At 60.3% G+C, this 26576-nt stretch overlaps 2 protein-coding genes across 2 annotated transcripts in view; both read left to right on the top strand.

The window, feature by feature from the left end:
- The window catches only part of LOC147102276 (ribosomal protein S6 kinase-related protein-like), a 22404-nt gene extending 11659 nt beyond the window's left edge, over nucleotides 1–10745 (top strand). Inside the window, exons 5-11 of the mRNA XM_085965109.1 lie at nucleotides 4398–4505; nucleotides 5212–5252; nucleotides 5909–5936; nucleotides 6075–6164; nucleotides 6491–6579; nucleotides 9192–9302; nucleotides 10302–10745. Of these exons, the coding sequence (XP_085821235.1) occupies nucleotides 4398–4505; nucleotides 5212–5252; nucleotides 5909–5936; nucleotides 6075–6164; nucleotides 6491–6579; nucleotides 9192–9302; nucleotides 10302–10526 (692 nt within the window). The 3' untranslated portion in view covers nucleotides 10527–10745. The remainder of the gene's footprint in view (nucleotides 1–4397; nucleotides 4506–5211; nucleotides 5253–5908; nucleotides 5937–6074; nucleotides 6165–6490; nucleotides 6580–9191; nucleotides 9303–10301) is intronic.
- Nucleotides 10746–19452: 8707 nt separating this feature from the next.
- Nucleotides 19453–26576, top strand: part of LOC147102277 (bridge-like lipid transfer protein family member 2) — a 97643-nt gene continuing 90519 nt past the window's right edge. Inside the window, 4 exon segments of the mRNA XM_085965110.1 lie at nucleotides 19453–20012; nucleotides 22833–22959; nucleotides 24595–24644; nucleotides 26136–26289. Coding sequence (XP_085821236.1) covers nucleotides 19948–20012; nucleotides 22833–22959; nucleotides 24595–24644; nucleotides 26136–26289 — 396 coding nt within the window. The 5' untranslated portion in view covers nucleotides 19453–19947.

The raw sequence follows: 26576 nt of genomic DNA on the forward strand, positions 1-26576 counted from the left end.
CAATTTACACCATTAGTCCTCAAAGGATGACGGACCCCCTCTCACAAGCGCCATTGTGGATAACGTGAAAACTCTGTGACAGGGTCTGTTTGTGGGGTGCAGCGGTGGGGGGCAGCGGTGGGGGGGCCAGCGGAGGGGGGTGCGTGGAGCAGCGGGGGGGGGGGTGCGTGGAGCAGCGGGGGGGGCGTGGGAGCAGCGGGGGAGCGTGGAGCAGCGGAGGGAGGGGCGTGGAGCAGCGGGGTGGGCGAGTAGCAGCGGGGGGAGGGGCGTGGAGCAGCGGGGGGGGGCGTGGAGCAGCGGGGGGGGCGTGGAGCAGCGGGGTGGGGCGAGTAGCAGCGGGGGAGGGGCGTGGAGCAGCGGGGGGGGCGTGGAAGCAGCGGAGGGGTGGCGGGGAGCAGCGGTGGAGGGCGTGCAGCAACGGGGGAGGGGCGTGGAGCAGCGGAGGGGGGGCGGGGAGCAGCGGAGGGGGGGCGGGGAGCAGCGGAGGGGGGGCGGGGAGCAGCGGAGGGGGGGCGGGGAGCAGCGGGGGGGCGGGGAGCAGCGAGGGGGGCGTGGAGCAGCGGAGGGGGGCGTGGAGCAGCGGAGGAGGGGCGTGGAGCAGCGGGGGCGTGGAGGGGGGGGGCGTGGAGCAGCGGGGGGCGTGGAGCAGCGGGGGAGGGGCGTGGAGCAGCGGGGGGCGGGGAGCAGCGGAGGGGGGGCGGGCAGCAGCGGAGGGGGGGCGGGAGCAGTGGGGAGGGGCGTGGAGCAGCGGGGGGCGGGGAGCAGCGGAGGGGGGGCAGGGAGCAGCGGAGGGGGGCGGGGAGGGGCGTGGAGCAGCGGGGGACGGGCATGGAGCAGCAGGGGACGGGCATGGAGCAGCGGAGGGGGCGTGGAGCAGCGGGGGGCGTGGAGCAGCGGGGGAGGGGCGTGGAGCAGCGGGGGGCGGGGAGCAGCGGAGGGGGGGCGGGGAGCAGTGGAGGAGGGGCGTGGAGCAGCGGGGAGGGGTGTGGAGCAGCGGGGGCGTGGAGCAGCGGGGAGGGGCGTGGAGCAGCGGGGGGCGGGGGGAGCAGCGGGGGAGGGGCGTGGAGCAGCGGGGGAGGGGCGTGGAGCAGCGGGGGAGGGGCGTGGAGCAGCGGGGGAGGGGCGTGGAGCAGCGGGGGAGGGGCGGGGAGCAGCGGGGGAGGGGCGTGGAGCAGCGGGGGGAGGGGCGTGGAGCAGCGGGGGGGGCGGGAGCAGCGGGGGAGGGGCGTGCAGCAGCGGGGGACGGGCGTGGAGCAGCGGGGGAGCGTGGAGCAGCGGGGGAGGGGCGTGGAGCAGCGGAGGGGGGGCGGGGAGCAGCGGAGGGGGGGCGGGGAGCAGCGGAGGGGGGCGTGGAGCAGCGGAGGGGGGCGTGGAGCAGCGGAGGAGGGGCGTGGAGCAGCGGGGGGCGTGGAGCAGCGGGGGGGGGGCGTGGAGCAGCGGGGGAGGGGCGTGGAGCAGCGGGGGGCGGGGAGCAGCGGAGGGGGGGCAGGGAGCAGCGGAGGGGGGGCGGGCAGCAGCGGAGGGGGGGCGGGGAGCAGTGGGGAGGGGCGTGGAGCAGCGGGGGGCGGGGAGCAGCGGAGGGGGGGCGGGGAGCAGCGGAGGGGGGGCAGGGAGCAGCGGAGGGGGGCGGGGAGCAGCGGGGAGGGGCGTGGAGCAGCAGGGGAGGGAGGCGAGGGAGGGGCGAGGGGGGCGGGGAGCAGCGGGGGAGGGGCGAGGGGGGCGGGGAGCAGAGGGGGAGGGAGGGGCGAGGGGGGCGGGGAGCAGCGGAGGGGGGGCGGGGGAGCAGCGGAGGGGGGGCAGGGAGCAGCGGGGGAGGGGCGGGGAGCAGCGGGGGAGGGAGGCGAGGGGGCGGGAGCAGCGGGGGAGGGGCGGGGAGGGGCGGGAGGAAGGCGAGGGAGGGGCGAGGGGGGCGGGGAGCAGTGGGGGAGGGGCGGGAGGGAGGCGGGGAGCAGACGGGAGGGGCGGGAGGGGCGAGAGAGGGGCGGGAGGAGGCGAGGGAGGGGCGAGGGGGCGGGGAGCAGCGGGAGGGGGGCGAGGGAGGGGCGGGAGGGAGGCGAGGGAGGGGCGAGGGGGGCGGGGAGGGTGGGGAGGGAGGCGAGGGAGGGGCGGGAGGGAGGCGAGGGAGGGGCGGGTGAGGGGCGGGAGGGAGGCGAGGGAGGGAGGGCGAGGGGGGCGGGGAGCAGTGAAAACCATCAGACTTTAGTGCTTAGATATTTTAAATTAAGAATCCCAGGAGAGGGTGCGGAGGGGATTTACCCGAGTGATACCAGGGATGAGAGACTTCAGTTATGTGGAGAGACTGGAGAGCAATCCAGTGGGGAGATGAAAATGTTTTGTTTTTACAGTGAGTTGTTGTGACCTGTTTGAAAGGGCGGTGGAAACAGATTCAATAACTTTCAAAAGGGACTTGGTTAAATACTTAAAAAGGAGAAATTCACAGGGCTCTGGGAAAGAGCAGGGGGGAGTGGGACTAATTGGAGAGCTCTTTCAAAGAGCCGGCACAGGCACGATGGGCTGAATGGCCTCCTTCTGTGCTGTATGAATCTCTGATGAGCTGGGATTGTTCTCCTCAGAGCAGAGAAGGTTAAGGGGAGATTTGATAGAGGCGTTCAAAATTCGGAGGGGTTTTGACCGAGTAAATGGGAAGAAACTGTTTCCACTGGCGGGCTGGTCGGTAACAGGTGAGAGTGGGAGGAACTGGGAATCCCTGCGCTGAAGCTTATCCACAGTGGCGAGGAGGGTGGCATTATCCTTTGTGTGTGTGTGTGTGTGTGTGTGTGGAGAAGCCCTCGACTTGCACTGGCTACTGCTATAGACCCTACTGTAAAGTAGGAGCCTGTAAGAGGCAACAAGAGCGTCTGCAGAAAATCGGGAGTTAAATAAGTTTTAAAAACCAAGCAGCGATTATACAGTTGTCGGTACGGACTGTTCTCTCTGGATGGGGGCGGGAGGAATGGTAACGGTCAGGATATTTTATCACTCTTCCTCATTTGTCACTTGCGCCCCCCCCCCCCCCCCCGGCACCAGTAGGCACAGAGTGGACAGAATACTGTCTGGGATATCGGAATGATGATTTCAGGATCGCAAAGAGACGAAACCCATACCAGTTTATCATTCATTCGCTCGCCCTACCCTCTACAGCCCACGGGGGGAGCTCTTTCCAAATTGTTCATTGGTTTCAAGAGGAAATTTCCCCCCCTCCCAATCCATGACCTCAGGCCAGTTTGCCCAGTGAGCAGGTGAGCCGTACAGACCAGCTCGATCGCGGTGCGATCCTGTCCCGTGCTGAGCTCGCTCTTCCCGGTGAGGTCGGTTGGGGCCCCCCCAGCAGGGTTCCGGCTCCTGTTCGATACCCAGTGACTGCCGCCCCCCCACCCCACCCCCGGAATGCGCCTCTCTCTGGAAGCGGAGCGACGAGAGGATTGGGTGGATCTGCGATTTTTTTCCCCGCACTTCAATAGCAAAGTGATGCCGCTGGGCGAGGGACAGGAAGCTGCCCGGGTCTCACAGAGCTGGAACCAGAATGAGTGCACCTCCGGGGAGGGAGGGGAACATAAATTGCCCAAGTCTTAGGAAAGGAAAGGTTTTGGAGAGCGTACAGAAGAGATTTACGAGAGTGGTTCCAGGGATGAGGGAATACAGTTACGTGGATAGACTGGAGAAGCTGGGGTTGTTCTCCTTGGAGCAGAGAAGGTGAAGAGGAGATTTGAGCGAGGTGTTTAAAATCATGAAGGGTTTAGATAGAGTAAATAAAGAGAAACTGTTTCCAATGGCTGAAGGGTCGATAACCAGAGGGCACAGATTTAAGGTGATTGGCAAAAGAACCAGAGGCGACATGAGGAAAAACTTATTTACGCAGCAAGTGGTGAGGATTTGGAATGCTCCGCCTGATAGGGCGGTGGGGGCAGATTCAATAGGAGCCTTCAAAAGGGAATTGGATAAATACTTGAAGGAGAAAAAATTGCGGGGATGGGGAACGAGCAGGGGGAGTGGGACTAACGGGATTGCTCTTCGAAAGAGCCGGCACAGACTCGATGGGCCGAATGGCCTCCTGTGCTGTACTGTTCTGTGATTCACAGATGCTCCATGGGGACAATATTGAAGTTGTGAACTTCTCTCCCTTTGTCCTTTGAACCTGCTTCAAAGTGTAGACAGGGCGGATTCAGAACGGAGGGAAACAGATCGAATCTAAATGGGGGTTTGGACTCTGCTCAGCTGGTTACTTTTTGGGGGGAGCTTTCTTGGTGTGAGCTTTCAGCCCCGTCCTGTTCCCGAAATATCTGACCCTGATGCTGCTCACTGCCGTGAGGCTTAGCAACCCAGCGCTGCCCTGTCCGCTGTGTTGCCGCCCGCTCGCTTGCAGTGACCGTCTCTTCGTTCTGTGTTTCTGACTGTAGTGTGTGATTACCACTGCGCTGGAGACCTCTTCATGCTGTGGACCGCCTGTGGGCCGTTGGGCGAGGGCCGAGTGCGAGTGTTTGCAGCCGAGTTGGGCTCCGCCATAGGTGAGTACGCGGGCGTTTGTTGCGACATTTTTGCTCCAGAGACTCAAGCCCACAACCCAAGCCGACACTCCCAGTGCAGCCCTGAGGGAGCGCAGCACTGTCGGAGGGGCAGTACTGAGGGAGCGCCGCACTGTCGGAGAGGCAGTACTGAGGGAGCGCCGCACTGTCGGAGGGGCAGTACTGAGGGAGCGTCGCACTGTCGGAGGGGCAGTACTGAGGGAGCGCCGCACTGTCGGAGGGGCAGTACTGAGGGAGTGCCGCACTGTCGGAGGGGCAGTACTGAGGGAGCGCCGCACTGTCGGAGGGGCAGTACTGAGGGAGCGTTGCACTGTCAGAGGTGTTGTCTTTTGAATGAGATGTTAAACTGAGGCCCTGTCTGCGCTCTCAGGTGAAGATGAAAGATCCTATGGCACTATTGGAAGAAGAACAGGGGGAAATTCTCCCTGGTGTCCTGGCCAATATTTATCCCTCAACCAACATCACTAAAAACAGATTATCTGGTCATTATCACATTGCTGTTTGTGAGATCTTGCTGTGTGCACATTGGTTGTTGCGTTTCCTACATTACAACAGTGACTACACTTCAAAAATATTTCATTGGCTGTAAAGCGCTTTGTGATGTCCTGAGGTGGTGAAAGGTGCTTTCTGTGTTTCTGTTGTTTGGGTTGTGGGGCTCTGTTTATATCGGACACTTTTTCACCTTCAGGTTTCCTCCACGATTTTGGAGTCATTCATCGGGACGTGAAGGTAGGGACTATCTCCACTCCGCATCGCGCGTCACTTCACCCCCGGCGGGTGGAGGGACTGAGGCCCACGGTGGAGGGGAGCCACTAAAGGCTGGAGAGAAGCGGAGATAAATCGAGTCGCAGGCATCCGGCAACACTGCGGTTGGGATTGAAAAGCCTGCAGTGGGGGCGGGGGGTAAAACTGAGTGAGGGGCCCTGGGATTGAGTCGGGAGTAGGAGACTGCATCCTGTCCAGCCCAGGGATCAGCTGTCGAACCTTCTTCACCTTTTGGGGCCAATCGGGGGAGTCCAGAACCAGGAGTCACAGTCTAAAGATAAGGGGTAAGCCATTTAGGACAGAGATGAGGAGGAATTCCTTCACCCAGAGAGTGGTGAACCTGTGGAATTCTCTACCAGAGAAGGCAGTAGAGGCCAATTCATTAAATATATTCAAGAAGGAGTTGGATATATTTCTTAAGGCTAAAGGGATCAAGGGATATGGGGTGAAAGCAGGGACCGGGTACTGAATTTGGATGATCAGCCATGATCGCATTAAATGGCAGAGCGGGCTCGAGGGGCCGAATGGCCTACTCCTGCTCCTATCTTCTATGTTTCTAATTGTTGAACTCGAACCCTTTTAAGGATCAGATGTTAAACTTTGAACTTTGACTCTTTCAGATGGAGAATGTTCTTCTGAATGAACGAGGTAAGCAGGAGTCGGCAGCTGGGATTCGCACTGTGAATGCGGGTGTTCGCCACGGGTTGTGAAATGTGCACTGTAATGTGTCGCTGTCTGTAATGGATAAGTACTGTTAACATTTGCCTCTCTCTCTCTCTGTCTCAGGCCACCTCAAGTTGACAGATTTTGGTTTGTCGCGTAGATTGTGTCGTGGAGAGAGGGCCTACACTATCTGCGGAACCGTGCAGTACATGGGTAAGGTCACTGACCCGGGGGTAAAGTCGTTGAGACGGGGTGAGGGGGGGTAAGGTCACAAACCCAGGCTGCTTGCTGGAAAATGTGATCTAGAACTGGAGTGGGGGGATTTGTGATAATAAATATCATGGTACAAACTGGAATCAAAGCAGAGTGCGGGGGTCGAGAGACGTGCAAGGGGAATGGAATGGGGACGAGGCTGGATTTAATCCTGATGCTGACCGAGCCTTTCACTGCACGGCTCTGAGCCGCTGCTCAATGCTTTAATCTGTAGCCCCTGCCTGAGTCTCTCCTGTCGTTCATGTCAGACCTGTTGCTGTTCACAGCTCCTGAAGTGTTGCGGGGCAGTCCCTACAATCACGCGGCTGACTGGTGGTCCCTCGGAGTCCTCCTCTACGCCCTGGTCGCTGGCAAGGTAACGACGGAGGAGCCACCGCTCACCGGGAGCTGGTGTGAAGTGTAATGTCGGGGGGCCGTGAGCGGGAGGAGGGACCGACTGCTCTTCCCTGTCCTCAGTTACCCTGTGACGTCTCTGTCTGTGTCTGTGTGTCTGTGTCTGTGTGTGTGTCTCTGTCTGACACCCCACCATTGACGGCCGTGCCTTCAGCTGCCGGGGCCCCAAGCTCTGGAATTCCCTCCCTAAACCTCTCCGCCTCTCTCTCTCCTCCTTTAAGACACTCCTTGAATCCTATCTCTTTGACCAAGCTTTTGGTCACCTGTCCTAATATCTCCTTACATGGCTTGGGGTCAATTTATGTTTGATAATCACTCTTGTGAAGCGACTTGGGACGTTTTACTACGTTAAAGGTGCTATATAAATGCCAGTTGTTGTAACAAACCGGCAGTGCTGTGGTTTGTGTTTAGTTTAACAGTGTATCTGGGTTGGAGCCTGGTGGGGCAGTGGGTTTATGTGCTGTCCTTTCACTCTTCAGCTAAGCAGCCACCCTGGAGGCAGGGGAGGGGGAATGAATGCTGCAAGGGTCCCGAATAGACTTGGGGGATATCTCAGGCCCACAGGCCCTCATTCTGGGGCGTGATCAGTAGGTGGAGATGGGGGAAGATTAGATGATCACGGAAAAATGAAGTGGGCCATTATTACAAGGTTTTGGCCAAGGTGCACTGTCGGGAGATCGGAGAGAAGCTAGAGAAAGATGCGAGTTCAGGGCTAGGTCGGGGGAAGCTTGGTTTGGTGGGCTGGGGAGGGAATGTGGCAGGGACAGCTCAACGGATGGTCTGATAGATGAACATTAACCCTCCCCAGCCCCCGTCCCTGTTCATTAACCCTCCCCAGCCTCCCGTCCCTGTTCATTAACCCTCCCCAGCCCCCGTCCCTGTTCATTAACCCTCCCCAGCCCCCGTCCCTGTTCATTAACCCTCCCCAGACGGCCCGTCCCTGTTCATTAACCCTCCCCAGCCCCCGTCCCTGTTCATTAACCCTCCCCAGCCCCCGTCCCTGTTCATTAACCCTCCCCAGCCCCCGTCCCTGTTCATTAACCCTCCCCAGCCCCCGTCCCTGTTCATTAACCCTCCCCAGCCCCCGTCCCTGTTCATTAACCCTCCCCAGCCCCCGTCCCTGTTCATTAACCCTCCCCAGCCCCCGTCCCTGTTCATTAACCCTCCCCAGCCCCCGTCCCTGTTCATTAACCCTCCCCAGCCCCCGTCCCTGTTCATTAACCCTCCCCAGCCACCGTCCCTGTTCATTAACCCTCCCCAGCCCCCGTCCCTGTTCATTAACCCTCCCCAGCCTCCCGTCCCTGTTCATTAACCCTCCCCAGCCCCCGTCCCTGTTCATTAACCCTCCCCAGCCTCCCGTCCCTGTTCATTAACCCTCCTCAGCCACCGTCCCTGTTCATTAACCCTCCCCTTCCCCGTCCCTGTTCATTAACCCTCCCCAGCCCCCGTCCCTGTTCATTAACCCTCCCCAGACGGCCCGTCCCTGTTCATTAACCCTTCCCAGCCTCCCGTCCCTGTTCATTAACCCTCCCCAGCCCCCGTCCCTGTTCATTAACCCTCCCCAGCCTCCCGTCCTTGTTCATTAACCCTCCACAGCCCCCTGTCCCTGTTCATTAACCCTCCCCAGCCCCCTGTCCCTGTTCATTAACCCTCCCCAGCCCCCGTCCCTGTTCATTAACCCTCCCCAGCCCCCGTCCCTGTTCATTAACCCTCCCCAGCCCCCGTCCCTGTTCATTAACCCTCCCCAGCCCCCGTCCCTGTTCATTAACCCTCCCCAGCCCCTGTTCATTAACCCTCCCCAGCCCCCGTCCCTGTTCATTAACCCTCCCCAGCCCCCGTCCCTGTTCATTAACCCTCCCCAGCCCCCGTCCCTGTTCATTAACCCTCCCCAGCCCCTGTTCATTAACCCTCCCCAGCCCCCGTCCCTGTTCATTAACCCTCCCCAGCCCCCGTCCCTGTTCATTAACCCTCCCCAGACGGCCCATCCCTGTTCATTAACCCTCCCCAGCCCCCGTCCCTGTTCATTAACCCTCCCCAGCCCCCGTCCCTGTTCATTAACCCTCCCCAGCCCCTGTTCATTAACCCTCCCCAGCCCCCGTCCCTGTTCATTAACCCTCCCCAGCCCCCGTCCCTGTTCATTAACCCTCCCCAGACGGCCCATCCCTGTTCATTAACCCTCCCCAGCCCCCGTCCCTGTTCATTAACCCTCCCCAGCCCCCGTCCCTGTTCATTAACCCTCCCCAGCCCCCGTCCCTGTTCATTAACCCTCCCCAGCCCCCTGTCCCTGTTCATTAACTCTCCCCTGTGATGTTCCCTTTGAGCCGAGCAACGCCCGAGGTGAGTTGGCTTTTAAATAAAAAACGCACATGCGCGGAATTGTGAATCACCCGCTCAGCCCGTTAAAGGGGCTGCGCGGCCCAAAATAAAATTACAGGGAACGTTGCTCCCCAGCCCCCTGTGTTCGAGTTTGCGTGCTGTGTGTGAGTTACATTTCTGCGGCTGGATGACGTTAAGAGTTGGAACCACTGTGCCTTGTGCTTTAGTCACTAACCTGGTCTCCCTGTCTGTCCCCAGTTTCCCGTGGAGCCTCAACGCAATCATACCGCGATGCTGGCCAGCATGCAGCGGGCTGACATCGTCCCGCCTGCCTCCATCAGTCAGAGCCTTGCCTTCCTACTCGCAGAGGTACAGTCGGGTTAATCGTCCGAGCGCTCCCATTTCTCCTCCTCCTATATTCTGTTCCCGCAGACGCTGACTCACTCATGGGGGGAGGGGGCAGATCCAGGGGTCTCGTGCCAGTCACCTTCCCTCCCCCGGTACCTCGTCCGCTCTTCGCGCGAGCCTCGCGTCGGCGTGCTGTTTGACCATGAAGGGCGTCGCGCCCACGAGCCTGATCGCTCACGCTGCCGCCCGCACTTTGCAGAAGGAGTTGCAGGGTCGTGATGGGGGGAGCGGGAACACAGAGTTTCTCTGAGCTGTCCACACCCCAATCCCCCCCCCGCCCGATGGTTCCAGGCCCACCTCGCTCAGCACGGACTGGGAGTCAACCCCCGGGACATTTGAGCCAGGTTTGGTTCCTCGATCTGTGCCGAGTCAGCCGGTGGGGGTGAGGGGGGAGTGGGCGCAGTCGCAGATGCTACAGTTGTCCTCGGCATCCCTCAGTTTGGAGTGGGGTGGGTGGTTGGGTGGTGAATGAGGGAAATCGGCCAGAGTTCCGAGTTCTTGTTGCTCTCCAGTGCCTCCTGCTGGAACATGGGCACCTGGACGGTGAGTAAAGACAGGAGCAGGCTCGGCTGTGATGCCCCAGCAGTCGAATTGCTGGCTGCCCGGGTGGGGTTACAGAAGAATTTGACACTCGAGGAGCCACCGTGAGTCAGGGACCTCAGGAGGTGACGTAAGAAAACTACTAGGCACTTGGTCTAAGCGTTAAACAAAGCTTTAATCAACTGTTTTACAACATGGAGGTCTAGTTGTGTCCTTCACTAGTTCCTGTTAAGAATGTCCTGCGCAAGCTGGGCCCGTGCCCGAGTATTTATACTCTCCCTGGACAGCGCCACCCGCAGGCCGCTCAGTATTATTTCATAAGTCTTTCTTTCATGAATGACTGATTCATATCAGGGGGTATAACAGCTGAGTCCTCACTGACCTCCTCTCGGTTTCACGCTCTCTCCGCTTCCGCTTCAGCTCCTGTGTAGCGACCCTCGGCTCCGCCTGCACCGTCTCGATGTGTTCAAGGAGCACCGCTTCTTCCAAGGCTTGTCCTTCGACCCAGACTTGCTGCAGAAGCTGCCCTTGGAGTTTAATCACTCCGGTGAAAAACAGCCGACTCCATCCAAACCGGATCCGAGTCCCTTCAGAGGCTTCGACTGTGAGCTGCTTGGAGCGTCGAGTCTTCCTATGGCAGGATGATCAGTGTATCTGTCTCCCTATCGCGCGCTCGGTGTCGCTCCCGAGCAGACACGGTATCTCAATCCCTCTCTCTAACACATTCTCCCTCTCTCTTTCTGTCGCATGCTCTCTCCCCCCGTCTCCCTCTCTCTCCCCCCGTCTCCCTCTCTCTCCCCCCGTCTCCCTCTCTCTCCCCCCGTCTCCCTCTCTCTCCCCCCGTCTCCCTCTCTCTCCCCCCGTCTCCCTCTCTCTCCCCCCGTCTCCCTCTCTCTCCCCCCGTCTCCCTCTCTCTCCCCCCGTCTCCCTCTCTCTCCCCCCGTCTCCCTCTCTCCCCCCGTCTCCCTCTCTCCCCCCGTCTCCCTCTCCCCCCCCCGTCTCCCTCTCCCCCCCCCGTCTCCCTCTCTCTCCCCCCGTCTCCCTCTCTCTCCCCCCGTCTCCCTCTCTCTCCCCCCGTCTCCCTCTCTCTCCCCCCGTCTCCCTCTCTCTCCCCCCGTCTCCCTCTCTCTCCCCCCGTCTCCCTCTCTCTCCCCCCGTCTCCCTCTCTCTCCCCCCGTCTCCCTCTCTCTCCCCCCGTCTCCCTCTCTCTCCCCCCGTCTCCCTCTCTCTCCCCCCGTCTCCCTCTCTCTCCCCCCGTCTCCCTCTCTCTCCCCCCGTCTCCCTCTCTCTCCCCCCGTCTCCCTCTCTCTCCCCCCGTCTCCCTCTCTCTCCCCCCGTCTCCCTCTCTCTCCCCCCGTCTCCCTCTCTCTCCCCCCGTCTCCCTCTCTCTCCCCCCGTCTCCCTCTCTCTCCCCCCGTCTCCCTCTCTCTCCCCCGTCTCCCTCTCTCTCCCCCGTCTCCCTCTCTCTCCCCCCGTCTCCCTCTCTCTCCCCCCGTCTCCCTCTCTCTCCCCCCGTCTCCCTCTCTCTCCCCCGTCTCCCTCTCTCTCCCCCCGTCTCCCTCTCTCTCCCCCCGTCTCCCTCTCTCTCCCCCCGTCTCCCTCTCTCTCCCCCCGTCTCCCTCTCTCTCCCCCGTCTCCCTCTCTCTCCCTCTCTCTCCCCCGTCTCCCTCTCTCTCCCCCCCGTCTCCCTCTCTCTCCCCCCGTCTCCCTCTCTCTCCCCCCGTCTCCCTCTCTCTCCCCCCGTCTCCCTCTCTCTCCCCCCGTCTCCCTCTCTCTCCCCCCGTCTCCCTCTCTCTCCCCCCGTCTCCCTCTCTCTCCCCCCGTCTCCCTCTCTCTCCCCCCGTCTCCCTCTCTCTCCCCCCGTCTCCCTCTCTCTCCCCCCGTCTCCCTCTCTCTCCCCCCGTCTCCCTCTCTCGCCCCCCGTCTCCCTCTCTCGCCCCCGTCTCCCTCTCTCGCCCCCGTCTCCCTCTCTCTCCCCCCGTCTCCCTCTCTCTCCCCCCGTCTCCCTCTCTCTCCCCCCGTCTCCCTCTCTCTCCCCCCGTCTCCCTCTCTCTCCCCCCGTCTCCCTCTCTCTCCCCCCGTCTCCCTCTCTCTCCCCCGTCTCCCTCTCTCTCCCCCCGTCTCCCTCTCTCTCCCCCCGTCTCCCTCTCTCTCCCCCGTCTCCCTCTCTCTCCCCCCGTCTCCCTCTCTCTCCCCCCGTCTCCCTCTCTCTCCCCCCGTCTCCCTCTCTCTCCCCCGTCTCCCTCTCTCTCCCCCCGTCTCCCTCTCTCTCCCCCCGTCTCCCTCTCTCTCCCCCGTCTCCCTCTCTCTCCCCCGTCTCCCTCTCTCTCCCCCCGTCTCCCTCTCTCTCCCCCCGTCTCCCTCTCTCTCCCCCCGTCTCCCTCTCTCTCCCCCGTCTCCCTCTCTCTCCCCCGTCTCCCTCTCTCTCCCCCGTCTCCCTCTCTCGCCCCCCGTCTCCCTCTCTCGCCCCCCGTCTCCCTCTCTCGCCCCCGTCTCCCTCTCTCTCCCCCGTCTCCCTCTCTCTCCCCCCGTCTCCCTCTCTCTCCCCCCGTCTCCCTCTCTCCGCCCCGTCTCCCTCTCTCCCCCCGTCTCCCTCTCTCCCCCCGTCTCCCTCTCTCCCCCCGTCTCCCTCTCTCTCCCCCGTCTCCCTCTCTCTCCCCCGTCTCCCTCTCTCTCCCCCCGTCTCCCTCTCTCTCCCCCCGTCTCCCTCTCTCTCCCCCGTCTCCCTCTCTCTCCCCCCGTCTCCCTCTCTCTCCCCCCGTCTCCCTCTCTCTCCCCCCGTCTCCCTCTCTCTCCCCCCGTCTCCCTCTCTCTCCCCCGTCTCCCTCTCTCTCCCCCCGTCTCCCTCTCTCTCCCCCCGTCTCCCTCTCTCTCCCCCCGTCTCCCTCTCTCTCCCCCCGTCTCCCTCTCTCTCCCCCCGTCTCCCTCTCTCTCCCCCCGTCTCCCTCTCTCTCCCCCGTCTCCCTCTCTCTCCCCCCGTCTCCCTCTCTCTCCCCCCGTCTCCCTCTCTCTCCCCCCGTCTCCCTCTCTCTCCCCCCGTCTCCCTCTCTCTCCCCCCGTCTCCCTCTCTCTCCCCCCGTCTCCCTCTCTCTCCCCCCGTCTCCCTCTCTCTCCCCCCGTCTCCCTCTCTCCCCCGTCTCCCTCTCTCCCCCCCCCCGTCTCCCTCTCCCTCCCCCCGTCTCCCTCTCCTCCCCCCGTCTCCCTCTCCCTCCCCCGTCTCCCTCTCCCTCCCCCGTCTCCCTCTCTCTCCCCCCCCGTCTCCCTCTCTCTCCCCCCGTCTCCCTCTCTCTCCCCCCCGTCTCCCTCTCTCTCCCCCCCGTCTCCCTCCCTCTCCCCCCCCGTCTCCCTCCCTCTCCCCCCCCGTCTCCCTCTCCCCCCGTCTCCCTCTCTCTCCCCCCGTCTCCCTCTCTCTCCCCCCGTCTCCCTCTCTCTCCCCCCGTCTCCCTCTCTCTCCCCCCGTCTCCCTCTCTCTCCCCCCGTCTCCCTCTCTCTCCCCCCGTCTCCCTCTCTCTCCCCCGTCTCCCTCTCTCTCCCCCCGTCTCCCTCTCTCTCCCCCCCGTCTCCCTCTCTCTCCCCCCGTCTCCCTCTCTCTCCCCCCGTCTCCCTCTCTCTCCCCCCGTCTCCCTCTCTCTCCCCCCGTCTCCCTCTCTCTCCCCCCGTCTCCCTCTCTCTCCCCCCGTCTCCCTCTCTCTCCCCCCGTCTCCCTCTCTCTCCCCCCGTCTCCCTCTCTCTCCCCCCGTCTCCCTCTCTCTCCCCCCGTCTCCCTCTCTCTCCCCCGTCTCCCTCTCTCTCCCCCCGTCTCCCTCTCTCTCCCCCCGTCTCCCTCTCTCTCCCCCCGTCTCCCTCTCTCTCCCCCGTCTCCCTCTCTCTCCCCCCGTCTCCCTCTCTCCCCCCCCGTCTCCCTCTCTCCCCCCCCGTCTCCCTCTCTCCCCCCCCCGTCTCCCTCTCTCCCCCCCCCGTCTCCCTCTCTCCCCCCCCGTCTCCCTCCCTCCCCCCCGTCTCCCTCCCCCCCCCCGTCTCCCTCCCCCCCCGTCTCCCTCCCCCCCCCGTCTCCCTCCCCCCCCCGTCTCCTCCCCCCCCCGTCTCCCTCCCCCCCCCGTCTCCCTCCCCCCCCCGTCTCCCTCCCCCCCCCGTCTCCCTCTCCCCCCCCCGTCTCCCTCTCCCCCCCCCGTCTCCCTCTCCCCCCCCCGTCTCCCTCTCCCCCCCCCCGTCTCCCTCTCCCCCCCCCGTCTCCCTCTCCCCCCCCCCGTCTCCCTCTCCCCCCCCCGTCTCCCTCTCCCCCCCCGTCTCCCTCTCCCCCCCCGTCTCCCTCTCCCCCCCCCGTCTCCCTCTCCCCCCCCGTCTCCCTCTCCCCCCCCCGTCTCCCTCTCCCCCCCCCGTCTCCCTCTCCCCCCCCCCGTCTCCCTCTCCCCCCCCCGTCTCCCTCTCCCCCCCCCGTCTCCCTCTCCCCCCCCCGTCTCCCTCTCCCCCCCCCGTCTCCCTCTCCCCCCCCCGTCTCCCTCTCCCCCCCCGTCTCCCTCTCCCCCCCCGTCTCCCTCCCCTCTCCCCCCCCCGTCTCCCTCTCCCCCCCCCCCGTCTCCCTCTCCCCCCCCCCCGTCTCCCTCTCCCCCCCCCCCCGTCTCCCTCTCCCCCCCCCCCGTCTCCCTCTCCCCCCCCCCGTCTCCCTCTCCCCCCCCCCGTCTCCCTCTCCCCCCCCCCGTCTCCCTCTCCCCCCCCCCCGTCTCCCTCTCCCCCCCCCCGTCTCCCTCTCCCCCCCCCCCGTCTCCCTCTCCCGCCCCCCGTCTCCCTCTCCCGCCCCCCGTCTCCCTCTCCCGCCCCCCGTCTCCCTCTCTCGCCCCCGTCTCCCTCTCTCGCCCCCGTCTCCCTCTCTCGCCCCCGTCTCCCTCTCCCCCCCCGTCTCCCTCTCCCCCCCCGTCTCCCTCTCCCCCCCCCGTCTCCCTCTCCCCCCCCGTCTCCCTCTCTCCCCCCCGTCTCCCTCTCTCCCCCCCCGTCTCCCTCTCTCCCCCCCCGTCTCCCTCTCTCCCCCCCCGTCTCCCTCTCTCCCCCCCCGTCTCCCTCTCTCCCCCCCGTCTCCCTCTCTCCCCCCCCGTCTCCCTCTCTCCCCCCCGTCTCCCTCTCTCCCCCCCCGTCCCTCTCTCTCCCCCCCCGTCTCCCTCTCTCCCCCCCCGTCTCCCTCTCTCCCCCCCCGTCTCCCTCTCTCCCCCCCCGTCTCCCTCTCTCCCCCCCCGTCTCCCTCTCTCCCCCCCCGTCTCCCTCTCTCCCCCCCCGTCTCCCTCTCTCCCCCCCGTCTCCCTCTCTCCCCCCCGTCTCCCTCTCTCCCCCCCCGTCTCCCTCTCTCCCCCCCGTCTCCCTCTCTCCCCCCCCCGTCTCCCTCTCTCCCCCCCCGTCTCCCTCTCTCCCCCCCCGTCTCCCTCTCTCCCCCCCCGTCTCCCTCTCTCCCCCCCCGTCTCCCTCTCTCCCCCCCCGTCTCCCTCTCTCCCCCCCCGTCTCCCTCTCCCCCGTCCCTCTCCCCCCGTCTCCCTCTCTCCCCCGTCTCCCTCTCGCCCCCCGTCTCCCTCTCTCGCCCCCCGTCTCCCCCTCTCGCCCCCCCGTCTCCCTCTCTCGCCCCCCCGTCTCCCTCTCTCGCCCCCCCCCGTCTCCCTCTCTCGCCCCCCGTCTCCCCCTCTCGCCCCCCGTCTCCCCCTCTCGCCCCCCCGTCTCCCTCTCTCTCGCTCCTGCTTTTTCTCCCTCTCTTGGCACCCAGTCAGCAACCTAAGGGGTTTTTAGTGAATATTTTCGGGGATTATGCAGCCCAGTTCCATGTGTTTGTGTTAGACATTCATTTTGTTCGAGGAGTGTTTGGGGCAGTGGCAGGGTTACGGGGGAGTGTGATAAACTGGAGCCCCCATCGGCTGTGACACTCACCATCTCGCTGCTCTTCATTATCTTGCTGTTCACTTACTCACGTTAACCTTGCACTGGATAATGTAATACTGGGGTACAGTACTGGTGGGTACAGGTCTGTCACTATAACACTGGGGTACAGTACTGGTGGGTACAGGTCTGTCGCTGTATAACACGGGCACAGTACTGGTGGGTACAGGTCTGTCACTGTATAACACTGGGGTACAGTACTGGTGGGTACAGGTCTCACTGTATAACACTGAGGTACAGTACTGGTGGGTACAGGTCTGTCACTGTATAACACGGGTACAGTACTGGTGGGCACAAGTCTGTCACTATAACACGGGGGTACAGTACTGGTGGGTACAGGTCTGTCACTGTATAACACTGGGGTACAGTACTGGTGGGTACAGGTCTGTCAGTATAACAATGGGGTACAGTACTGGTGGGTACAGGTCTGTCACTATAACACGGGTACAGTAGTGGTGGGTACAGGTCTGTCACTATAACACTGGGGTACAGTACTGGTGGGTACAGGTCTGTCACTATAACACTGGGGTACAGTACTGGTGGGCACAGGTCTGTCACTATAACACGGGTACAGTACTGGTGGGTACAGGTCTGTCACTGTATAACGGGTACAGTACTGGTGGGTACAGGTCTGTCACTATAACACTGGGGTACAGTACTGGTGGGTACAGGTCTGTCACTAACACAGGTACAGTACTGGTGGGTACAGGTCTGTCACTATAACACGGGTACAGTACTGGTGGGTACAGGTCTGTCACTGTATAACACTGGGGTACAGTACTGGTGGGTACAGGTCTGTCACTGTATAACACTGGGGTACAGTACTGGTGGGCACAGGTCTGTCACTATAACACGGGTACAGTACTGGTGGGTACAGGTCTGTCACTGTATAACACTGGGGTACAGTACTGGTGGGTACAGGTCTGTCACTGTATAACACTGGGGTACAGTACTGGTGGGTACAGGTCTGTCACTGTATAACATTGGGGTACAGGTGACTAGAGGTCGGTGAATGGTTTTGTCCATGTTGTGTTAAGCAGCTGATAGTGAAGTGCGGCGACACCTCTGCCAGCGACCTCATTGAACACACTAGTGCGCAACCAGTTTTAAGTGTTAAAAATTATTTGTCTGGCAATAAATTGTGTCTTTGATCAGTTTAGGACATGTAAACCTGTGTATAACCGAGTGAGAATGCAAGAAAATGACAGATGAATAAAGAATCTTCTCGAAGTGTTTGTATTGTGCTGATTGTGCGAGTGTCTCCTCTCCCCCTCTTTCCTCCTTTAACACGCTCGAATGAAGCTAAAACAGCTTCATGTGGGCCACAGCCGATAGTTATCCACTTTGGTGGCAAAAACAGGAAGGCAGATTATTATCTGAACGGCAATAGATTGGGAAAAGGGGAAGTGCAACGAGACCTGGGTGTCCTTGTGCGCCAGTCACTGAAGGTAAGCATGCAGGTGCAGCAGGCGGTTAAGAAGGCAAATGGTATGTTGGCCTTCGTAGCGAGAGGGTTCGAGTACAGGAACAAGTTTGTCTTGCTGCAGTTGTACAGGGCCTTGGTGAGACCACACCTTGAGTATTGTGTGCAGTTTTGGTCACCTTATCTGAGGAAGGATGTTCTTGCCATGGAGGGAGTGCAGCAAAGATTCACCAGACTGATACCTGGGATGGCAGGAATGACGTATGAGGAGAGATTGGGTTGATTGGGCTTATACTCGCTGGAGTTTAGAAGAATGAGAGGGGATCTCATTGAAACTTATCAAATTCTAACAGGACTAGACAGACTAGATGCAGGAAGGATGTTCCCGATGGCGGGGGAGTCCAGAACCACGGGTCACAGTCTAAAGATAAGGCGTATGCCATTTAGGACAGAGATGAGGAGGAATTTCTTCATCCAGAGAGTGGTGAACCTGTGGAATTCTCTACCACAGAAGACAGTGGAGGCCAACTTATTAAATATATTCAAGAAGGAGTTAGATATATTTCTTAAGGCTAAAGGGATCAAGGGATATGAGGAGAAGGCAGGGACAGGGTACAGAGTTTGGATGATCAGCCATGATCTCATTAAATGGTGGAGCAGGCTTGAGGAGCCATATGGCCTACTCCTGCTCCTATCTTCAATGTTAAAGGCGACTCTTTGACCAAGCTTTTGGTCACCTGTCCGAATATCCTTATGTGGCTCAGTGTCAAATTTTGTTTGAAGGGCCTTGGGATGTCTTACTATGTTGAAGGTGCTATATAAATGCAAAGTGTTGTTGTTCCCAGTTCCTGGATTAAAAGAATCACATGGCCACCCAGTGAGTTTAAGGACCAATCACCCGCTGCCGGTTCATCCATTAGTAACAGCAACCATTGAGGTTATCACCTACACTCATCACCTGAGGTGCGATGGCTGTGCTGACTCACTGATTGTGGGGCGGAGGGAATCAGTCAGACCTCTGATCAATACCAGTGACTGCTGCCAGAAAGTGTCCGGGTGAGGTGGTGGGGTGAGGAGAGGATTAGGTTCAGATGTGATGCTCCGCATAGTCGATATTCCCTGCTTATGCTCACAAGTGAAGAAGGGCCAATAGAATGAGGTAGCAGTGGTTGGCCCATGGAGCTGCACTGCACAGGAGTCGGGAGAATAAGAGGGGGGAAATAAATAAATGCAATTGAAGGTAGAACGAACTTGACTTGCAATGTGGGAAATAGCATCCGGTCCGTTTTTCGGAAATGCTGAAAGTCCTGGTCTGTGTGGGGCTTAGTTACGCCTCGTGTTAAAACATAGGCTACACAAATGTCCTGTGTTAAAACGCAGGCTACACAAATGTCCTGTGTTAAAACGCAGGCTACACAAATGTCCTGTATTAAACTCAAGTTAAGGTGAATCAGCAGCGTGCTGGGCCAAAGTCACAGGAGAGGCTGGGAAGGACGAGGTAGAACCTGTGCGCTTATCGCAATATTGCACAAATATTTGTTAGTTAATAAAAGGAGCTCCTGTGTGACCCAGCTTGGCCACGCCCGATGTGTGCGCATTTTGATTCAGTATTTCCTGTTCTCAAACAGCATAGCCTCGTGCGAGAGGGCATCCATTGAGTGACAATCACTCTTACTGAAATAAGAGGAACATCCCCCATCATCTCCCTCCCCCTTGTCCCCAGCTGTCTGATCAATCTTCCTGGTCAGGGACACACCTTCTATCTATAAAAGGACCTTCTGTGTAACAAGTGTCATCTGTGTCTTTGAGTCAGAAGACTATGGGTTGAAGTCCCACTCCAGAGAATTGAGCCCATAATCCAGGCTGACACTCCAACTGCAGTGCCACACTGTCGGAGGGGCAGTACTGAGGGAGCGCTGCACTGTCTGAGGGACGGTACTGAGGGAGCGCCGCACTGTCGGAGGGACAGTACTGAGGGAGCGCCGCACTGTCTGAGGGGCAGCCGCACTGTCGTAGGGGTAGTACTGAGGGAGCGCCGTACTGTCGGAGGGGCAGTACTGAGGGACTGCTGCACTGTTGGAGGGACAGTACTGGGGGAGCGCCGCACTGTCGGAGGGGCAGTACTGTGGGAGTGCTGCACTGTTAGAGGGACAGTACTGAGGGAGCGCCGCACTGTTGGACGGACAGTACTGGGGGAGCGCCGCACTGTCGGAGGGGCAGTACTGGGGGAGCGCCGCACTGTCGGAGGGGCAGTACTGAGGGAGCGCCGCACTGTCGGAGGGGGCCATGTTCCAGATGCAACGTTAAACTGAGGCCCCGTCTGTCCTCTCAGGTGGACGTAAAAGATCCCACCGCACTATTCGAAGAAGAGCAGGGGAGTTCTCCGGCTGTCCTGGAGCCACTATTTATGTTTCAATCAACACCGAAAAACATGATCTGGCAATTTTCACAATGCTGTTAGTGGGATCTTGCTGTGCGCGAATTGTCTGCCGCATTTCCTACATTACAACAGTGACACCCTTCAAAAATAAAAGCCCTTCATTTGATGTGAAGCGCTGTGAGATGTCCCCAGCTCGCTCTTTCACCGGTTTGCCGCAGCCCGGGCAGTTTTTTGTCCACTCCGGGTGAACCGCCAGTCGGCCAGCCCCGCTTCTCCACCGCCTGATATCCGGCGGCCGGGCTGTGAAGCGGATCCGGCGACCCCTGAACTGTGACCGGTGGGCCTGCACCATGGCGCTGATGTTGGTCGCGCTCTCGCTGGCGGCCGCGGCGCTCGGCCTGGTGCTACTGGGCCGGTGAGTGTCTGCCCGGGGGAGAGGGACAGGGAGAGGGCGGCGGGGGAAACACTCAGCGTCAGCCCGGAGAATCGGCATCAATCATTCTAATTGGGGGAGGGCGGGGCCTGTCCTTCCAGGGGAAGGGTCCTGAGGCCAATTCCCCCTCACACACTGACAGAGTAAAGCTCCCTCTACACTGTCCCATCAAACACTCCCAGGGCAGGTACAGCACGGGTTAGATGCAGAGTAAAGCTCCCTCTACACTGTCCCATCAAACACTCCCAGGGCAGGTACAGCACGGGTTAGATGCAGAGTAAAGGTCCCTCTACACTGTCTCATCAAACACTCCCAGGGCAGGTACAGCACGGGTTAGATACAGAGTAAAGCTCCCTCTACACTGTCCCATCAAACACTCCCGCAGCAGGTACAGCTCGGGTTAGATACAGAGTAAAGCTCCCTCTACACTGTCCCGTCAAACACTCCTAGGGCAGGTACAGCATGGGTTAGATACAGAGTAAAGCTCCCTCTACACTGTCCCATCAAACACTCCCAGGGCAGGTACAGCACGGGTTAGATACAGAGTAAAGCTCCCTCTACACTGTCCCATCAAACACTCCCAGGGTGGCTACAGCACAGATTAGATACAGAGTAAAGCTCCCTCTACACTGTCCCATCAAACACTCCCAGGGTGGGTACAGCACAGGTTAGTTACAGTATTGTTCTGAATCCCAGTGTTAGTGACAGACCTGTACCCACCAGTACTGTACCCCAGTGTTATACAGTGATACACCTGTACCCACCAGTATGGTACCCCAGTGTTATACAGTGACAGAAGTGTACCCACCAGTACTGTACCCCAGTGTTATACAGTGACAGACCTGTACCCCAGTGTTATACAGTGATACACCTGTACCCACCAGTACGGTACCCCAGTGTTAGTGACAGACCTGCACCCACCAGTACTGTACCCCAGTGTTATACAGTGACAGACCTGTACCCACCAGTACTGTACCCCAGTGTTATACAGTGACAGACCTGTACCCACCAGTACTGTACCCCAGTGTTTTTCAGTGACAGACCTGTACCCACCAGTACTGTACCCCAGTGTTATATAGTGACAGTACTGTACCCCAGTGTTATACAGTGACAGACCTGTACCCACCAGTACTGTACCCCAGTGTTATACAGTGACAGACCTGTACCCACCAGTTCTGTACCCCAGTGTTATACAGTGACAGACCTGTACCCACCAGTACTGTACCCCAGTGTTATACAGTGACAGACCTGTACCCACCAGTACTGTACCCGTGTTGTACAGTGACAGACCTGTACCCACCAGTCCTGTACCCCAGTGTTATACAGTGACAGACCTGTACCCACCAGTACTGTACCCCAGTGTTATATACAGTGACAGAGCTGTACCCACCGGTACTGTACCCCAATGTTATACTGTGACAGACCTGTACCCACCAGTACTGTACCCCAGTGTTATACAGTGACAGAGCTGTACCCACCGGTACTGTACCCCAATGTTATACAGTGACAGACCTGTACCCACCAGTACTGTACCCCAGCGTTATATAGTGACAGACCTGTACCCACCAGTACCATACCCCAGTGTTATACAGTGACATCTGTACCCACCAGTACTGTACCCCAGTGTTATATAGTGACAGACCTGTACCCACCAGTACCATACCCCAGTGTTATACAGTGACAGACCTGTACCCAGCAGTACTGTACCCCAGTGTTACACAGTGACAGACCTGTACCCATCAGTACTGCACCCCAGTGTTATACAGTGACAGACCTGTACCCACCAGTACTGTACCCCAGTGTTATACAGCGGCAGACCTGTACCAGTACTGTACCCGTATTATACAGTGACAGACCTGTGCCCACCAGTACTGTACCCGTATTATACAGTGACAGACCTGTACCCACCAGTACTGTACCCCCGTGTTATACAGTGACAGACCTGTACCCACCAGTACTGTACCCGTGTTATAGTGACAGACCTGTACCCACCAGTACTGTACCCCCGTGTTATACAGTGACAGACCTGTACCCACCAGTACTGTACCCCAGTGTTATACAGCGGCAGACCTGTACCAGTACTGTACCCGTATTATACAGTGACAGACCTGTGCCCACCAGTACTGTACCCGTATTATACAGTGACAGACCTGTACCCACCAGTACTGTACCCCCGTGTTATACAGTGACAGACCTGTGCCCACCAGTACTGTACCCGTATTATACAGTGACAGACCTGTACCCACCAGTACTGTACCCCCGTGTTATACAGTGACAGACCTGTACCCACCAGTACTGTACCCGTGTTATAGTGACAGACCTGTACCCACCAGTACTGTACCCCCGTGTTATACAGTGACAGACCTGTACCCACCAGTACTGTACCCCAGTGTTATACAGCGGCAGACCTGTACCAGTACTGTACCCGTATTATACAGTGACAGACCTGTGCCCACCAGTACTGTACCCGTATTATACAGTGACAGACCTGTACCCACCAGTACTGTACCCCCGTGTTATACAGTGACAGACCTGTACCCACCAGTACTGTACCCGTGTTATACAGTGACAGACCTGTACCCACCAGTACTGTAACCCAGTGTGAAACAGCTCCTAGTGTTTTGCTCCAGGTAAAATCCAGTTTGAAGGACAGGATTTTCAGGCTGGGTCTGTCACAGTTGCCGTGGACATGGCGTGAGAATTACTCCCCCCGCCCCCCCCCAGTTACCCGTCAGTGGGATCCCCGGTGTTCCTGTAGCGAGTAGGTTGAGTTCTAACCTCTCTCTCTCTTTCCCTGGGCAGGTGGCTGCTGTCACGGATTGTGACGCGGATCATCCGCAATCAGCTAAATGTGGACTTAAAAATCGGCTCCATTGGCTTCCTCTCGCTTCACAACATCAGCATCAACGTCACAACACTGCAGCTCGTGGTGAGTGTGAGCGCTGTCCCTGTGTGTGTGGGGTGAGTGTGAGCACTGCCCCTGTGTGTGTGTGTGTGGGGTGAGTGTGAGCGCTGCCCCTGTGTGTGTGTGTGTGTGTGTGTGTGTGTGTGTGTGTGTGTGTGTGTGTGGAGTGTGAGCGCTGCCCCTGTGTGTGTGTGTGTGGGGTGAGTGTGAGCACTGCCCCTGTGTGTGTGTGGGGTGAGTGTGAGCGATGCCCCTGTGTGTGTGTGTGTGGGGTGAGTGTGAGCACTGCCCCTGTGTGTGTGTGTGTGTGGAGTGAGTGTGAGCGCTGCCCCTGTGTGTGTGTGGTGAGTGTGAGCACTGCCCCTGTGTGTGTGTGTGTGTGTGGGGTGAGTGTGAGCGCTGCCCCTGTGTGTGTGTGTGTGGGGTGAGTGTGAGCACTGCCCCTGTGTGTGTGTGTGGGGTGAGTGTGAGCACTGCCCCTGTGTGTGTGTGTGTGGGGTGAGTGTGAGCGCTGCCCCTGTGTGTGTGTGGGGTGAGTGTGAGCGCTGCCCCTGTGTGTGTGTGGTGAGTGTGAGCACTGCCCCTGTGTGTGTGTGTGGGGTGAGTGTGAGCACTGCCCCTGTGTGTGTGTGTGTGGGGTGAGTGAGCACTGCCCCTGTGTGTGTGTGTGGGGGGTGAGTGTGAGCACTGCCCCTGTGTGTGTGTGTGGGGTGAGTGTGAGCGCTGCCCCTGTGTGTGTGTGTGTGGGGTGAGTGTGAGCACTGCCCCTGTGTGTGTGTGTGTGTGGGGTGAGTGTGAGCGCTGCCCCTGTGTTTGTGGGGTGAGTGTGAGTGCTGCCCCTGTGTGTGTGTGTGGGGTGAGTGTGAGCACTGCCCCTGTGTTTGTGGGGTGAGTGTGAGCACTGCCCCTGTGTGTGTGTGTGTGTGTGTGGGGTGAGTGTGAGCACTGCCCCTGTGTGTGTGTGGGGGGGGTGAGTGTGAGCACTGCCCCTGTGTGTGTGTGTGGGGTGAGTGTGAGCACTGCCCCTGTGTGTGTGTGTGTGGGGTGAGTGTGAGCACTGCCCCTGTGTGTGTGTGTGTGTGGGGTGAGTGTGAGCGCTGCCCCTGTGTGTGTGTGGGGTGAGTGTGAGCACTGCCCCTGTGTGTGTGTGTGTGTGTGTGTGTGTGTGTGTGTGTGTGTGTGTGTGTGGGGTGAGTGTGAGCACTGCCCCTGTGTGTGTGTGGGGTGAGTGTGAGCGCTGCCCCTGTGTGTGTGTGGGGTGAGTGTGAGCACTGCCCCTGTGTGTGTGTGAGGTGAGTGTGAGCACTGCCCCTGTGTGTGTGTGTGAGGTGAGTGTGAGCACTGCCCCTGTGTGTGTGTGTGTGTGTGTGTGTGTGTGTGTGGGGGGGGTGAGTGTGAGCACTGCCCCTGTGTGTGTGTGTGTGGGGTGAGTGTGAGCACTGCCCCTGTGTGTGTGTGGGGTGAGTGTGAGCGCTGCCCCTGTGTGTGTGTGTGTGTGTGTGGTGAGCTGCCCCCGCTCTATCCCCACTCCCTTTGATTTATGCTCCTGTTAAGGGCCTTTTTACCCCGTTTTACTGTGTCCAAGGCACTATATAAATGCAAGTTGTTGTAAAGGGCCGATGGATTATTGCCCAATAACGTGCGGCACTTCCTTTGCAGGAAGTGGACCGAGTCTGGCTCACGTGTAAGCTGGTGAATAATGAGTTACCGTAAGTATTGCACACTCACTCTCCCAACACACAAGTTCCCCTCCAAGTAGATGCGAACTTGCACGAATGTGTGCGCACACACTCACATCTCTGTTCCACACACACTTGAAGGCTTGAGGGGCTGTACGGCCTGCTCCTGCTCCTGTTGTGTATACCATCTGGACTCGCAGCCAGAGGCACACACTAATACCCATATATACACATAGCTAAACATTCTGACACACAGCTGTGGCCCTGTGTTTAATCTTCAAAACAACCTGTCTGTCTCCGGTGGAGTCGCTGCCAAGTGTAGTTTTGAGGTTACTTGGGTTCAAAGAGGATCATTGGAAGCTGAGGAGGAGGTTGGCGGGACGAAGGGGAGGAAGAGGGCACGGGAGGATACAGGAGTTAAATAGTAGTTTAAAGGGGACTGTGCTATTTTACTAATCCCCTTTCTTCCTCTTAACCAGTTTTCCCTCCCCCCCCCCGGTCCTCGTCCTCCCCCCCCCGTCCTCCCCCCCCCGTCCTCCCCCCCCCCCGTCCTCTCTCCCCCCGTCCTCTCTCCCCCCGTCCTCCCTCCCCCCCCGACCTCTCTCCCCCCCGACCTCTCTCCCCACCGACCTCTCTCCCCCCCGACCTCTCTCCCCCCCGACCTCTCTCCCCCCCGACCTCTCTCCCCCCCGACCTCTCTCCCCCCCGACCTCTCCCCCCCCCGACCTCTCTCCCCCCCCCGACCTCTCTCCCCCCCGACCTCTCTCCCCCCCCCGACCTCTCTCCCCCCCCGACCTCTCTCCCCCCCCCGACCTCTCTCCCCCCCCCGACCTCTCTCCCCCCCCGACCTCTCTCCCCCCCCCGACCTCTCTCCCCCCCCGACCTCTCTCCCCCCCCCGACCTCTCTCCCCCCCCGACCTCTCTCCCCCCCCGACCTCTCCCCCCCCCGACCTCTCTCCCCCCCCCGACCTCTCTCCCCCCCGACCTCTCTCCCCCCCGACCTCTCTCTCCCCCCGACCTCTCTCCCCCCCGACCTCTCTCCCCCCCGACCTCTCTCCCCCCCGACCTCTCTCCCCCCCGACCTCTCTCCCCCCCGACCTCTCTCCCCCCCCGACCTCTCTCCCCCCCGACCTCTCTCCCCCCCGACCTCTCTCCCCCCCCGACCTCTCTCCCCCCCGACCTCTCTCCCCCCCCGACCTCTCTCCCCCCCCGACCTCTCTCCCCCCCCCGACCTCTCTCCCCCCCCCCGACCTCTCTCCCCCCCCGACCCCTCTCCCCCCCCTCCTCCGCTCCCCCACCTTCTCCCCCCTCCTCCTCTCCCCCCTCCTCCGGCCAGGTTTAGTGTTGTGAGTGGAGTGAAGGAGATGCACCAATTTGAGCAGGGAAGACATTTTGGACCAGGGAGGGGGCACCTTCTGGAGAGGAGTGGGAACAAGCTGTAAACGGAGTAAAGCCGAGAGTTGTGGTCTGGCTTTGATGCCCCGTGGTTAATCCTCTAACTCCCGATGTTCTGGGTTTCAGTCACTACTTTGCGCTGTGTGTCGGAGAGGTCCGTTTCCGAGCTGATTTGAAGGAGCTGACCCAGGATCGGCCCGGGCCACCAGCCAACCCCAGAAGAAGCACTGGGAAAAACCAACTGATCTTCCAACCCTCGGTGCTCCGCATGTTGTCACAGGTGAGGTCTCCACACCAGGAATTTAAATTGTTGACGGGCGCAGGGGACTGTCCAAGGTGCAGACAGCTCAACCACCCCGCCAACACTGACCCATTCGACTTCAACACTCCCGCCACCATCGGCGTGCGGGCGAGGGGCGTGCGGGCGTGCCGGCGAGGGGCGTGCGGGCGAGGGGCGTGCGGGCGAGGGGTGTGCCTGCGACGGGCGTGCGGGCGAGGGGCATGCGGGTGAGGGGTGTGCCGGCGACGGGCGTGCGGGCCTGTGTAAATGTGAACCTTTCTCTCCAC

Source organism: Somniosus microcephalus, chromosome 22 (genome assembly GCF_052327205.1).
Source record: "Somniosus microcephalus isolate GS21.2 chromosome 22, FLI_Smic_1.0, whole genome shotgun sequence".
Classification (NCBI taxonomy): Eukaryota; Metazoa; Chordata; class Chondrichthyes; order Squaliformes; family Somniosidae; genus Somniosus; species Somniosus microcephalus.